At 42.7% G+C, this 12570-nt stretch overlaps 2 protein-coding genes across 3 annotated transcripts in view; one reads left to right on the top strand and one right to left on the bottom strand.

Annotated features, from left to right (window-relative positions):
• Positions 1–12009, top strand: part of LOC110501567 (ubiquitin carboxyl-terminal hydrolase 37) — a 30487-nt gene extending 18478 nt beyond the window's left edge. The window contains exons 14-24 of the mRNA XM_036958934.2: positions 497–576; positions 688–852; positions 2139–2189; positions 6482–6617; positions 6746–6962; positions 7130–7290; positions 7580–7640; positions 8663–8778; positions 9279–9348; positions 9693–9831; positions 10682–12009. Of these exons, the coding sequence (XP_036814829.2) occupies positions 497–576; positions 688–852; positions 2139–2189; positions 6482–6617; positions 6746–6962; positions 7130–7290; positions 7580–7640; positions 8663–8778; positions 9279–9348; positions 9693–9831; positions 10682–10772 (1287 nt within the window). The 3' untranslated portion in view covers positions 10773–12009. The remainder of the gene's footprint in view (positions 1–496; positions 577–687; positions 853–2138; positions 2190–6481; positions 6618–6745; positions 6963–7129; positions 7291–7579; positions 7641–8662; positions 8779–9278; positions 9349–9692; positions 9832–10681) is intronic.
• The window catches only part of LOC110501566 (ybeY metalloendoribonuclease), a 1899-nt gene continuing 1336 nt past the window's right edge, over positions 12008–12570 (bottom strand). For both annotated transcript variants that reach the window (XM_021579228.3, XM_090215717.1), the window contains 2 exons: positions 12444–12512; positions 12008–12360 (listed from right to left, as the gene is read on the bottom strand). In XM_021579228.3, coding sequence (XP_021434903.1) covers positions 12265–12360; positions 12444–12512 — 165 coding nt within the window. In that variant the 3' untranslated portion in view covers positions 12008–12264. The remainder of the gene's footprint in view (positions 12361–12443; positions 12513–12570) is intronic.

Raw genomic sequence — 12570 nt, 5'->3', positions numbered from 1 at the left:
CTCGTGACCACCGGTGTGGCAGTAATACGGTCACCGTAACAGCCCTAATATCAACTCACTAAAGCATGGGTGACCAACTTTTATATTAAAAACCAAACAAAAAAAATTGGGTGGGAGGGACATACTCAATATACTTAAAAAATGACTAAAACCAAATTGAAACTGAAGAAATAATGGAGCTACAGTCACTGTTTCTTGACTGTCCAGCTTACTAATAATCACTGAAATGAAAGCTAGACAGTCGGGGAGCATCAAATTCCCAAAATTAAGGATAGAGGATGATTTTTTTTTTAGCAAACTTTGACGCCAAGGAAATGTAATATGTTTTCAGTGTGGCTCTCCGGACCTCGTTGAAGAACGAATGCGGCCCTAGAGGCAAACAGGTTTGACCCCCCCCCCCCCCCCCCCCCGCACTAAATGCAATGAAACAGTTAACCTAGTATCCACAGCCTAATAGGAAGTAGATGAGTTGAATGTGTGTTGATGTGTGTTCCAGATGGAGGAAATCGAGTATTCTTGTGAAAAGTGCAGCAGGAAAGCGGCGACAGTGACACATAAATTCAGCCGACTCCCCAGGTATGCCCGTGTGTCTACAACAGTGATCTGGTGTTAAAGTGAATGAGAAGTGGTATGAGGTTCACCAGAACCCTAAATTCATTCCTTTCTGTTGTTTCCCCCCCCATGCAGAGTTCTTATCTTGCACCTGAAGCGCTACAGCTTCAACGCCCAGCTGTCCCTAAACAGTAAGCTGGGCCAGCAGGTGATGATTCCCCGCTATCTCACACTGCTGTCCCACTGCACAGACACTACGCAGCCCCCCCTCAGCCTGGGCTGGAGCGCACATGGAACCATGTAAGAAACACACCCCACAGTGAAAATGATCTAACATTTGTTGCATAATTATACAATTTTACCAAGGCCGGATATTAATTTTTGTACTCCACAATTTTTGGGGTGTTTAACACTTTGGACCAAAAAGGTAATGGAAAATTGTTGTATGATGCAGGGCACCACTTTACAAAATAAAATGTGTTATTAGGCCTGTTACAGTGCGTTCAGAAAGTATTCATATCCCTTGACTTATTCTACATTGTTACAACCTGAATTCTAAATGGATTATTTTCCTCACCAATCTATACTCAATACCCCATGAAAACATGTTTTTAGAAATGTTTGCAAATTTATTGAAAATGAAATACAGATATCTCATTTCTATACGTATTCACACCCCCTGAGTCAATACTTTGTAGAAGCACGTTTGGCAGCAATTACAGCTGTGAGTCTTTCTGGGTAAGTCTCTAAGAGCTTTCCACACTGTATTGTCAACATTTGCCCATTATTCTTTAAAAAAATTCAAGCTCTGTCAAATTGGTTGTTGAACATTGCTAGACAACCAGTTTCAGGTCTTGCCATATTTTTTAAAAATCAAATGGCTAAAGTAGCCTACTTCAAAGCAAGGTAGCTGTTTATCGATAACATCCTTTCAGGGGAGATCTATTGACAGCATGGGAGACATTACTAAATTCTTAATTAGGATTATCTAAGAATATATTTTAAAGTTGTCAGAGTGACATGCCCAATGTTGAACAGAGGGGAATCCCAGCTTTTCAATGGTGTCAGACTTTTACAGCCGGAGTAAGCATTGATTTATTAACGCACCCGTTGATCAACTGCGTGTCGCCATTTGTAGTTATGGTGGTGAAGTTTTTAGGACATTGGACATGACAATTACATTAATACATGATAATAGTTAACTACCGAGAACTATCCAGGCTACAAAATAGGTGTTGAATTGGCTAACTAGTTGGTCTGTCATTATTTTGTAGCCTTACCTGCTGTAATGTCTCCCTCTCTCATCTAGCACACATGCAGTTGATGCACACACCCATGATTTTTCCAGGGTTGGTCTGTACAAAACCTGTTTGCTGACCGAAAATGTGCACGTAACTCACTAATCGGCAAGGAATAGAAACAAATGTGCACACGTGGCTACACACAGATCTGTTCTTTGATCTCAATAGCACATCTCGCCAAAGGGATTATTGAAAGACCACTCTGCCTGTCAATGCAATACAATCCTACTCTAATGTGCTCTGCAGAAATTAAATGACCTTACCACACCCTGTTTTTTTGTTCAGGGCACGAACACTGAAGGCCTCCCAGTTGGTGAACTCCTCCTCACTACTTTGGTAAGCCACTCATTTAACCGTTCTCTAACACTATGGTATCACTTCCACCCCATGGACACCAATCATGTTTACAGTAGGTCTCTTGTTTCTTTGATGTGAACATTGTGTAGATTAGCGGTTCCCAAACTTTTCCATTCCAGAGACTACCAAATCACCGGCAAACTCTTGAGGACCACATTCCAGGAATGGCGCAATTTAACAAAGTATCTTGGCGGAGTTCATTTTATCAGTAAATGTAACTTATTATTAATAGTTGTATTATTATTGTAAAACGGTGTAGAATCAGCTTGATTCTCACATCTCTGTCGAAGAAGTTTGGACCTTCTTTTTTGATATTTTCAGTGGTATTGTTAACAGACGTGAGAAATAAAAACAGGTTCAGCCCCTGGTTCGACCGTGATCTTGCAGAGATACTCCACCTCAAGAATTGCATTTGGTGAAAGGCTCGGCACATGCATACTCAGGCTGACTGGCTCTCGTTCAGGCAAATGAGAAATAAGTGCACTCAGGCTACCCGGAAGGCCAAAGTTAGTTACTTTTAAGGAGCAGTTCTCTCTGTGGGTCTAACCCCAAAAGTTCTGGAAAATGGTTAAAGACCTGGAGAATAAGCCTTCCTACTCACAGCTGTCCATGTCCCTTAATGTTGATGATGTGGTTGTTACTGACAAGAAGCACATGGCTGAGCTCTTTAATCACCACTTCATTAAGTCAGGATCCCTGTTTGACTTAGCCATGCCTCCTTGCCCGGCCAACATTTCCTCATCTCCCCCGCCTTCTAATGCAACTATCCCTGATGCTTCTCCCTCTTTTTCCCATGCCCCGCTACAAAGTTTCTCCCTGCAGGCAGTTGCTGGGTCCGAGGTGCTACAGGAGCTCCTTAAACTTGACCCAAAAAAAAACATCTGGGTCAGATGGTTTAGACCTTTTCTTCTTTAAGGTTGCTGCCCCTATCATCGCCAAGCCTATCTCCGATATTTTTAACCTGTCTCTCCTTTCTGGGGAGGTTCCCATTGCTTGGAAGGCAGCCACGGTTCGTCCTTTATTTAACCTGTCTGGGAACGGGGTTCCACAAGCGGACAGCGAATGAAATTGCAGGGCACCAAATACAAATCAACAGAATTCTCATAAATCAAATTTCTCAAACATACAAGTATTACGCACCATTTTAAAGATATGTGCCACAGTGTCTGATTTCAAAAATGCTTTACAGCGAAAGCACACCAAACAATTATGTTAAGTCACAGAAAAACCCAACCATTTTTCTAGCCAAAGAGAGGAGTCACAACAAGCACAAATAGAGATAAAATTAATCACTAACCTTTTGACACTCATAGGACTTCATGTTACACAATACATGTATGTTTTGTTCGGTAAATTTCATATTTATATCCAAAACTCTCATTTTACATTGGCGTGTTACGTTCAATAGTTCCAAAACATGCAGTGATTTTGCAGAGAGCCACATGAATTTACAGAAATACTCATTATAAATGTTGATGAAAATACATGTGTTATACATGGAAATATAGATAAAACTTCTTAATGCAACCGCTGTGTCAGATTTTTTATAACCTTTACTGAAAAAGCATAATCTGAGTACAGCGCTCAGAGCCCAAAACAGCCAAAAGAAATATCTGCCATGTTGCGCCGTCAACATTAGTCAGAAATAGCATTATAAATATTCACTTACCTTTGATCTTCAGCAGAATGCACTCCCAGGAATCCCAGTTCGACAATAAATGTTTGATTTGTTCCATAAAGTCCATCAATTATGTCCAAATAGCTTCTTTTGTTAGGGCGTTTGGTAAACAAATCCAAACACGCGTTCAGGTCCAGTCGGACGAAAAGTTCAAAAAGTTATATTACAGGTCGTAGAAACATGTCAAACTAAGTATAGAGTCAATCTTTAGGATGTTTTTATCATAAATGTTGAATAATGTTCCAACCGGAGAATTCCATTGTCTGTAGAAAAGCAATGGAACGAGAGCTACCTCATGTGAAATGTGCGTGACTGAGAACGAGGCTGCTGCCAGACCCCTTAGTCAAAACAGCTCTCATCTGGCCCCCCTTCACAGTAGAAGCCTGAAACAACGTTCTAAAGATTGTTGACATCTAGTGGAAGCCTTAGGAAGTGCAAAATGACTAATATCCCACTGTGTATTTGATAGGGGCTGAGTTCAAAAACTACAAACCTCAGATTTCCCACTTCCTGTTTGGATTTTTTTCTCAGATTTTTGCCTGCCATATGAGTTCTGTTATACTCAGACATCATTCAAACAGTTTTAGAAACTTCAGAGTGTTTCCTATCCAATTCTAATAATAATATGCATATATTAGCATCTGGGACTGAGTAGGAGGCAGTTTACTCTGGGCATGCTATTCATCCAAAAGTGAAAATGCTGCCCCCTATCCCAAAGAAGTTAAAGGGTGAGACAAAGCAGATCCTAACTGCTACAGACCTATTTATATTTTGCCCTGTTTATCAAAAGTGTTGGGGAAAATTATAAATAATCAACTGACTGACTTTCTTGTCTATACTATTCTCTCTGGTATGCAATCTGGTTTCCGCTCAGGTTATGGATTTGTCACTACAACCTTAAAGGTCATCAATGATGTCACCATTGTTTGACTCTAAGCAATGTTGTGCTGCTATTTTTATTGACTTGGCCAAAGTTTTTACTACGGTAGACCATTCCATTCTTGTGGGCCGGCTAAGGAGTATTGGTGTCTCTGAGGGGTCTTTGGCCTGGTTTGCTAACTTCCTCCAAAGAGTGCAGTGTATAAAGTCAGAACATCTGCTTTCTCAGCCACTGCCTATCACCAAGGGACTACCCCAAGGCTCAATCCTAGGCCCCACGCTTTTTTCCAATTTACATCAACAACATAGCTCAGGCAGTAGGAAGCTCTCTCAACCATTTATATGCAGGTGATAGTCTTTTGACTCAGCTGGCCCCTCCCCAGATTTTGTGCTAAATGCTCTCCAACAAGCTTTCTCTACCATTAACCTATTTCTGAACACCTCCAAAACAAAGGTCATGTGGTTTGGTAAGAAGAATGCCCCTCTCCCCACAGGGGTGATTACTACCTCTGAGGGTTTAGCGCTTGAGGTAGTCACCTCATACAAGTACTTGGGAGTATGGCTAGACAGTGCAAAGTCCTTCTCTCAGCACATATCAAAGCTGCAGGCTAAAGTTAAATCTAGACTTGGTTTCGTAATCGCTCCTCTTTCAACCCCAGCTGCCAAACTAACCCTGATTCAGATGACCATCCTACCCATGCTAGATTGTAGAGACATAATTTAAAGATTGGCAGGTAAGGGTTCTCTCGAGCGGCTAGATGTTCTTTACCATTCGGCCATCAGATTTGCCACCAATGGTCCTTATAGGACACATCACTGCACTCTATACTCCTCTGTAAACTGGTCATCTCTGTATACCCGTCACAAGACCCACTGGTTGATGGTTATTTATAAAACCCTCTTCGGCCTCACTCCCCCGTATTTGAGAGCTCTACTGCAGCCCTCATCCTTCATATACTATATCGGCTAAATTCCCAATCTGGCCATCAAACCATCACGGTCACCTAATAATCCCCAGTTTACAATTGGCTCATTCATCCCCCTCCTCTCCCCTGTAACTATTCCCCAGGTCGTTGCTGCAAATGAGAATGTGTTCTCAGTCAACTTACCTGGTAAAATAATGGATAAATAAAAAATACAAAAATATACAACACCCGTTCTGCCAGTCACGTTCTGTTAAAGGTCCCCAAAACACACACGTCCCTGAATCGCTCATCTTTTCAGTTCACTGCAGCTAGTGACTGGAACGAGCTGCAACAAACACTCAAACTGGACAGTTTTATCTCAATCTCTTCATTCAAAGATTCAATCATGGACACTCTTACTGACAGTTGTGGCTGCTTTGAGTAATGTGTTGTTGTCTCTACCTTCTTGCCCTTTGTGCTGTTGTCTGTGCCCAATAATGTTTGTACCATGTTTTGTTGCAACCATGCTGTGTTTGTCTTAGTTCTCTCTTTATGTAGTGTTGCGCAGGAGGCCTTTTGCCTTTTGGTAGGCTGTCATTGTAAATAAAAATGTAAGACTTGCCTCGTTTAAATAAAATACATTGTTATTACAATTTGCATTGTGTAAAGTAATTATAAATGACAAAATTAGATTCTAAAAATAAATGAAAAAATGTTGGACCACCTGCAATACCTCTGGTCCACAGGTTGAAAACGACTGGTGTAAATGTTTGGATCTTCTAACCACTGTCTTTATTTCCTTCCCCCAGGAAAGTGTCTCTGAAGGCAGGGGGCAGCTCCAGCAGTATCCTGGTGGACTCTGACAGCGAGGAGGAGCTGAGCCGGAAGGCGGTGAGCCGCAAGCGACGCCTCAGCGACTGTCTGCCTGACGACAAAGCAGAGGAGGTAGGGGGACTCGGGAGAAATGAGTTACTACAACTTAACCACTGACACATGCAGGGACAGGTTGAAAGAATACTGTTGGTTTAGGTCCGGTGTGACATGGTGGGCTCTGGTTGTGTGTTTTTGTCCAGCGAGGCGTCCAACACACAGACGCGTCAGACATCAACGATGAGGCGATGCTGGCGGTAGTGCTAGAGATGAGTTGTCAAGACACTGGTCTCTCCTGCCCTGCCCCTGAGGACGAGCCAACCAGCAGCCCCGACACGGGCTTCGGGGACGCCGACCCTGACACCCAGGAGCCAAACTACCACCCAGACCTGCTGGAGACGGACAGCAAACCGTCTGCAGGTAACCACGACACACACACACCCCAACCTGGAGCGAAGTAGGCTTAAACAGATAACACACCAAAACAACTCTCTGTAGTTACTAGATGTCCATTATGAAATTTGTGAAATTGTAATTTCCTTGAGTCATGAAGACCCTTGCGCAACAGAGTGTATCTGTGTGTGTAGATGCGCTGGACTCCCTGGACCTGACCATGGACGAAAACAAGGAAAACCAGACACCTGAGGGGGTGCAGGGGGAGCTGGACTGGGTGCAGCAGTTTAGCCTGGAGCAGGAGCGGGAAGAGCAGGAGCTGCAGCAAGCCCTGGCCCAGAGCCTGCAAGAGCATGTAAGACTCCCAACACACACTAGGCCATTACATAGAGAGACCGATACAGCTCTACCCTTTTTACTGTTGGATAAACCTGGTGTCTGTGGTTCACCAATGTTTTTGTAATGTAGGCTAATCTTCCCTCTGCATGTTTTGGTGAATACCCAAAATGGGTTTTAAGCTCTGACCCACCAACTTTATATAATGTCAACTAGGTGTCCATTTGACCCTGTATCCAGCAATGCTGCCTTGTTGCACCATCGCAATACATTCCAGTGACATTTTCAATTTGTGGTATGTCCTACAGGAAGCCCAAGAGATGAGGGAGGACGACGACCTCAAGAGAGCCACAGAGCTCAGCCTGCAAGGTACAGCATAGACACTGGTACCCCTTTTTTAAGCATATACTCAGCATCACAAACAAAATTTAGTGTGTGTGTTTACACCAGGGGTTGGAATCAGTTCCGGTGTTCCAACCAGAAAATACGTTCTGAATCGGTTCAAACCAATAAATAAAAAAAAGTAGCAGTTCATATAGGTCAGGGGTCAGGGGCAACTTTGATAGGGGTGGGGGCCACACACTCTGGACTCATGAGGGGCTGTAGTTGCCCCCACACACACAAACACACACTGCGGGCAAAACATTTTAGTGGCCCACCTCTTGACATCGGAGAGACTTAACTTTTAGAGTTCATTTTGTGCAATTTTATACATTTTGTCATAGTGTAGAGAGAAATATTTGCAGTTTTAATATGGTATCTGAGTGAGACTAACAAAATCAATGGGGGGGGGGCCCTGGCCGATAATTTGACCGTGATAACAAGTTTAGTTTAGCGGCCAGCAATCTAATTTACCAATCTGAAAACATTTAGTTGACATGGGCTAATTGACTATCAGTGACGGACATAACAATAGAGAAACTGCTGATTCACAACCACATTTCTAAATTGCACCTTGTGTATTCTACTATTCTAACTTGCAACAAACAGTAAGTTGAGTTGAATTTGATCCGAGGGCCTCCAAAAGGGGGCCTGCGGGCCGCATGCCGGCAGTTGCCCATCCCTTGGCTTGAAGCTCTGAACATCATGATGTGAATTGGAATGTGTTTAGGCTGTTACTATCATTATAACTTCACAAAATTACCAAATTATATTCTAGACATTATGAATATTTTGGTAACTAAAAAGAATGTTAGTAAGCCGAAGGCAAGATATGAAAATAACGGTTTTGTTCCAGAACACGAGAGATCCCTTTTGTTCCCGGTTCCGTTTCACTTCCTCTGAAAATGTCGTTATTTTTTGGTTCCCTGAACTGGTTCCAACCCCTGGGTTGCGCATTTCAGTGGTTTTCACGTGTCTTGATCTGCTCTGCTCTGGTTTCTCCCTCCCAGAGTTCAACAACTCGTTGCCGGAGCTGCTGTGTTCAGACGAGGATTCTGGGAACGAAGAGGTGCTGGACATGGAGTACAGTGAAGCAGAGGCTGGGGACCTGAAGAGGAACGCTGAGGTACAGAGCCTCCCTACTTTTCCTCATCTCCCACACTAACCAGCCTTCACCAGGGTCCACTTCAGTAGGGAGTAAACTCTCGTAGACAGACACATAACATAAATGGTAGTAGTGTCTTACTAGAGACTGAGATGTGACGACTAACGAGCAACTTTGTTCTGGTACGCATTTTTTTTTTTTTGTCACTGATTTGGACAAATCACGATTTCGCAGGTGCTCGCATCTTTCGAATCTCTAAATGGGACATTTGGCCCATAGATTTGCCTGAAACTGGCAGAGAGTTTCTGTTTAGGGGGTCGAGAAATGGCTATTCTTGTTAGTATCTTTTCTAATGTGTGTGTGTGTGTATATGTCCCCCCCGCCGCCCCCAGAACTTAATCGAGCTTCTGATGCAATTACACAACATTTTAGTTCTGGGTGTCTGACATTAAGTAAGGAGAAACGTTTTGAAATGGAGTGAAACGTCCTGGCTTGAACACCTCTTCCTTTCTTGTTCCCAGAGTGGAGATCTGACCAATTCCTTCCGGCTGATCAGTGTAGTCAGTCACATCGGGAGCAGCTCCTCCTCTGGTAAGCACTGCCCTCCCTATAAACCACAGTCTGCTAAGATATATGGCTGTGTTACGAGATGCACCGTTATTTGTGGGACCCAAAAAATGTGGTCAAGTTGAATGAATATTGAAGCATGAATATCATTCATATTTTTTGGTAGCAACGGATTTCTGCGCATCTCAAAACACACTACGGTGTAGCAGGAGCCACAGATTATCACTCATTCGTGAAACAACATAAAGCATGAAAATGTAAGGTTGTGTGAGCTGAGGCAACATATATGATTACGATACCATGAGAACCCCAAACACTGGATTCTTGTAGTCTAATATTAACCAATAATTCAATCGCCCGACCCTCAGGCCATTACATCAGCGACATCTACGACATGAAGAAGCAGTCGTGGCTGACCTACAACGACCTGGACGTGTCGCGCACACAGGAGGCCATGGTGCAGAGGGACCGCGACCGCAGCGGATACATCTTCTTCTACATGCACAAGTGAGTGTCCCTCTTATCTCTTCCATCAAGGTCCCTATTCCAGCTTCAGATGGAGGGCGGGGTTGTGTTCAGTGGAGAAAATGCAGTGAAACGTGTCCTGAACTTGTCCAATAAGAACATAGATTTGTTTTCAGTTGCAATAACTTTGCAACAGTATCCCCTACTGAATACTAAAACCCTGTTTTCTTATGCTTAGGCAATAAGGCACTGGGGGGTGTGGTATATTGTTCTTATGCGTAACGCAGAGTGCCTGGATACAGCCCATAGCCTGGTATATTGGCCATATACCACAAACCCCTTATTGCTATTATAAACTGGCTACCAATGTAATTAGAGCAGCAAAAATGAATGTCTTGTCATATACCCGTGGTATACAGTCTGATATACCACGGTTGTCAGCCAATCAGCATTCAGGGCTCGAACAGCCCAGTTTATAATAAGGAGTTAACAACCAGCCTCCTGTCACTATGCACTACACCAGTTTCTGAGTACAATCCAGTGGCGGCTGAGCGAGACCCAGCTCCAGTAAGCATGGCTGCCAACAACAATTGGCAACTGAGCAGAAGCTGGAACAAACCCCCCCCCCCCCCCATGCAATTAGAAAAGCAATTTGTTCAAAGCTCTTCTTTTGTCAAAAAAAATTAAGGGGGGAAATTAAAGTCTACTATCTCAAAGAATGCTGGGGGGGTTTAATACCAATAAAGGAGATTAAAACAAATGAAGTTGTACATTCACTTATTGTAGGAGATGTTGCCTAACTTGGTGTTGTGTGTATCATATACACTGGAACCCACTATGATGGGTGTGGATGCCTTGACTGACTGCTGTGTTTGTTCCCTCCTCTCCTCAGGGATGTTTTTGAGGAGCTTTCTGAGCTGGAGAGAACCGGGGCCAGTGGAGGAGCCTCAGAGGCAGGGAGGACCGTCCTGCAGCCCCTCTGAGCCACCAGTCTATCATCAATTAATCACACCAACCAACACACTCCAACTGCATAGAGCTGTTCCCCATCAGTTGTGTTGGGTTAAAGAGAACCCTTCTCCAGTACTACTGATTGCCGTCCACATTTTGCCCTCTTCAGGCACTTTGTCCCTTTTTTAAAAACAAAACACAACAGACCAAGGTAGCTTCTGTCAGGCGCAAGACATCAGCACACATACAGCCCACATTCTTCTCTCCAGGTCTACTCAGAAATGAGACATGCAGTACACTCAAAATATAGGAGTTGACTATGTTCTTTGTTTATTCAAGCCTGAGAGAGATTAGCCCCCAAACTTTGTTTCTTTTCTATGATTTGTTGAATAACTTGTAAAATAGTTTCTTGGCACTCGTATGATATTAACTATCATGCATTTAAGAACTTTGATAGAAAGTGTCAGATGGATTGTATGGTTGACTCAATTTCTAATAATCTATCGAAAACCAAGATTTATTCTTCTGTGCTGGAATTAAAGCTAATTTAAGGTTAGTACTTTCTTCTATATGCATCGGATACATGTGGTGCAATATTTATTTTGTGGCATAGATTTGCCAATACTGCTTATGTTTGTATTCTGTTCTAGAGTTGAGGATGTTTTTTTTTTCAATTTCTTGCAATGATTTACATATGGACTGTTTGTTGCCGTTTTATTCATGTTTTATCACCTTGACAAACTAAACATTAATAAAGTAGCTTGCTTTTTTTTTTTTAGAAGCTTACGCTCCTAGGGGTTCCCTAGTGCCTCCCAGTACAGAACCGGTAGTTTCTTTTTCTAAAGCGCTTTACTTTGAGAAATGCACAACCACTTTGTTTAGAATGTGTTCCTTCAAACCGCTGACAATGCAGAAACATGTATTACATGCGTAAGCTATCCTGCATAGGCTTTGCTTTTAATAAGGCCATAAGATGTAACTATTTATTTTAGAGAGGTCTGTTAATAATGGCCAGCTCGGATGTCTCATCACACCTGACCAGGCCAGTACTCACATCTTTTAGACTACTTTTTGCTAAGACTAGGGTTTGGCTAGCTATTTACTGGTCTCCTGCTTGCATTAAGTGAAAATGAACATGTTTTAGGTTGACAAGCGTGTCTGATGTGGAAGGCAAAGGAGTAGCAGAGTGGAGTTTTTTTTGTTGTAGTTCAGGCTCCAGTATTTGACTTCCTACATCACATTTTAAAATAAAAATGAATTTAAACAATGGTTTTGGATGTTTTTAATTGTCATCAATGTCAAGTCATGGGTAGAGCAGTTTGATTGTAAAAAAAGAGTAGTGTCTAGCTCCATAGGTAAAAGCTCAGCAATCACATGAAGGCTGACGCGGTCTGTAGCTATCACTTGGAAATGGGCAGTTTATTCATGATCAAGGAGTTGTCTTTGCAAGTTTCCAAATCCATCCAAAGCTAATAAGTCCATTCGTTTCAAAGGCCTTCCATTGCAGGTGGTTCTTCTTGGTGGTCACCCGTCTTGGCTACATTTCTTGGTCAGAGGCACCAGCTGTCTGCCAGTGAATCTGTTGAACTCATTAAGTATGTAGCTCTCCTTCTGCAGCATCTGGGAGCACAGATATACAACTGTTAAAAGGAAATATTTCATTAAAAAGTGGGACCTAGCCATTGCACTTTTATCATCCATACCTCTTTCCACTCCTCCTCAGTTTCATGTCTGTAACCCAACAAATGACAGATTCCATGAGCAGTGACTGACTGAGCAAGGAGAAGGGGGACAAAAAAAGGTCAAATGAACAAGCACTAATGCAACTAC

Source organism: Oncorhynchus mykiss, chromosome 22 (genome assembly GCF_057628025.1).
Source record: "Oncorhynchus mykiss isolate SJ-2025 chromosome 22, ASM5762802v1, whole genome shotgun sequence".
In the NCBI taxonomy this organism is placed as follows: Eukaryota; Metazoa; Chordata; class Actinopteri; order Salmoniformes; family Salmonidae; genus Oncorhynchus; species Oncorhynchus mykiss.
Note: the sequence above shows the minus strand (reverse complement) of the source record. Positions and strands in the feature narration are given on the sequence as shown.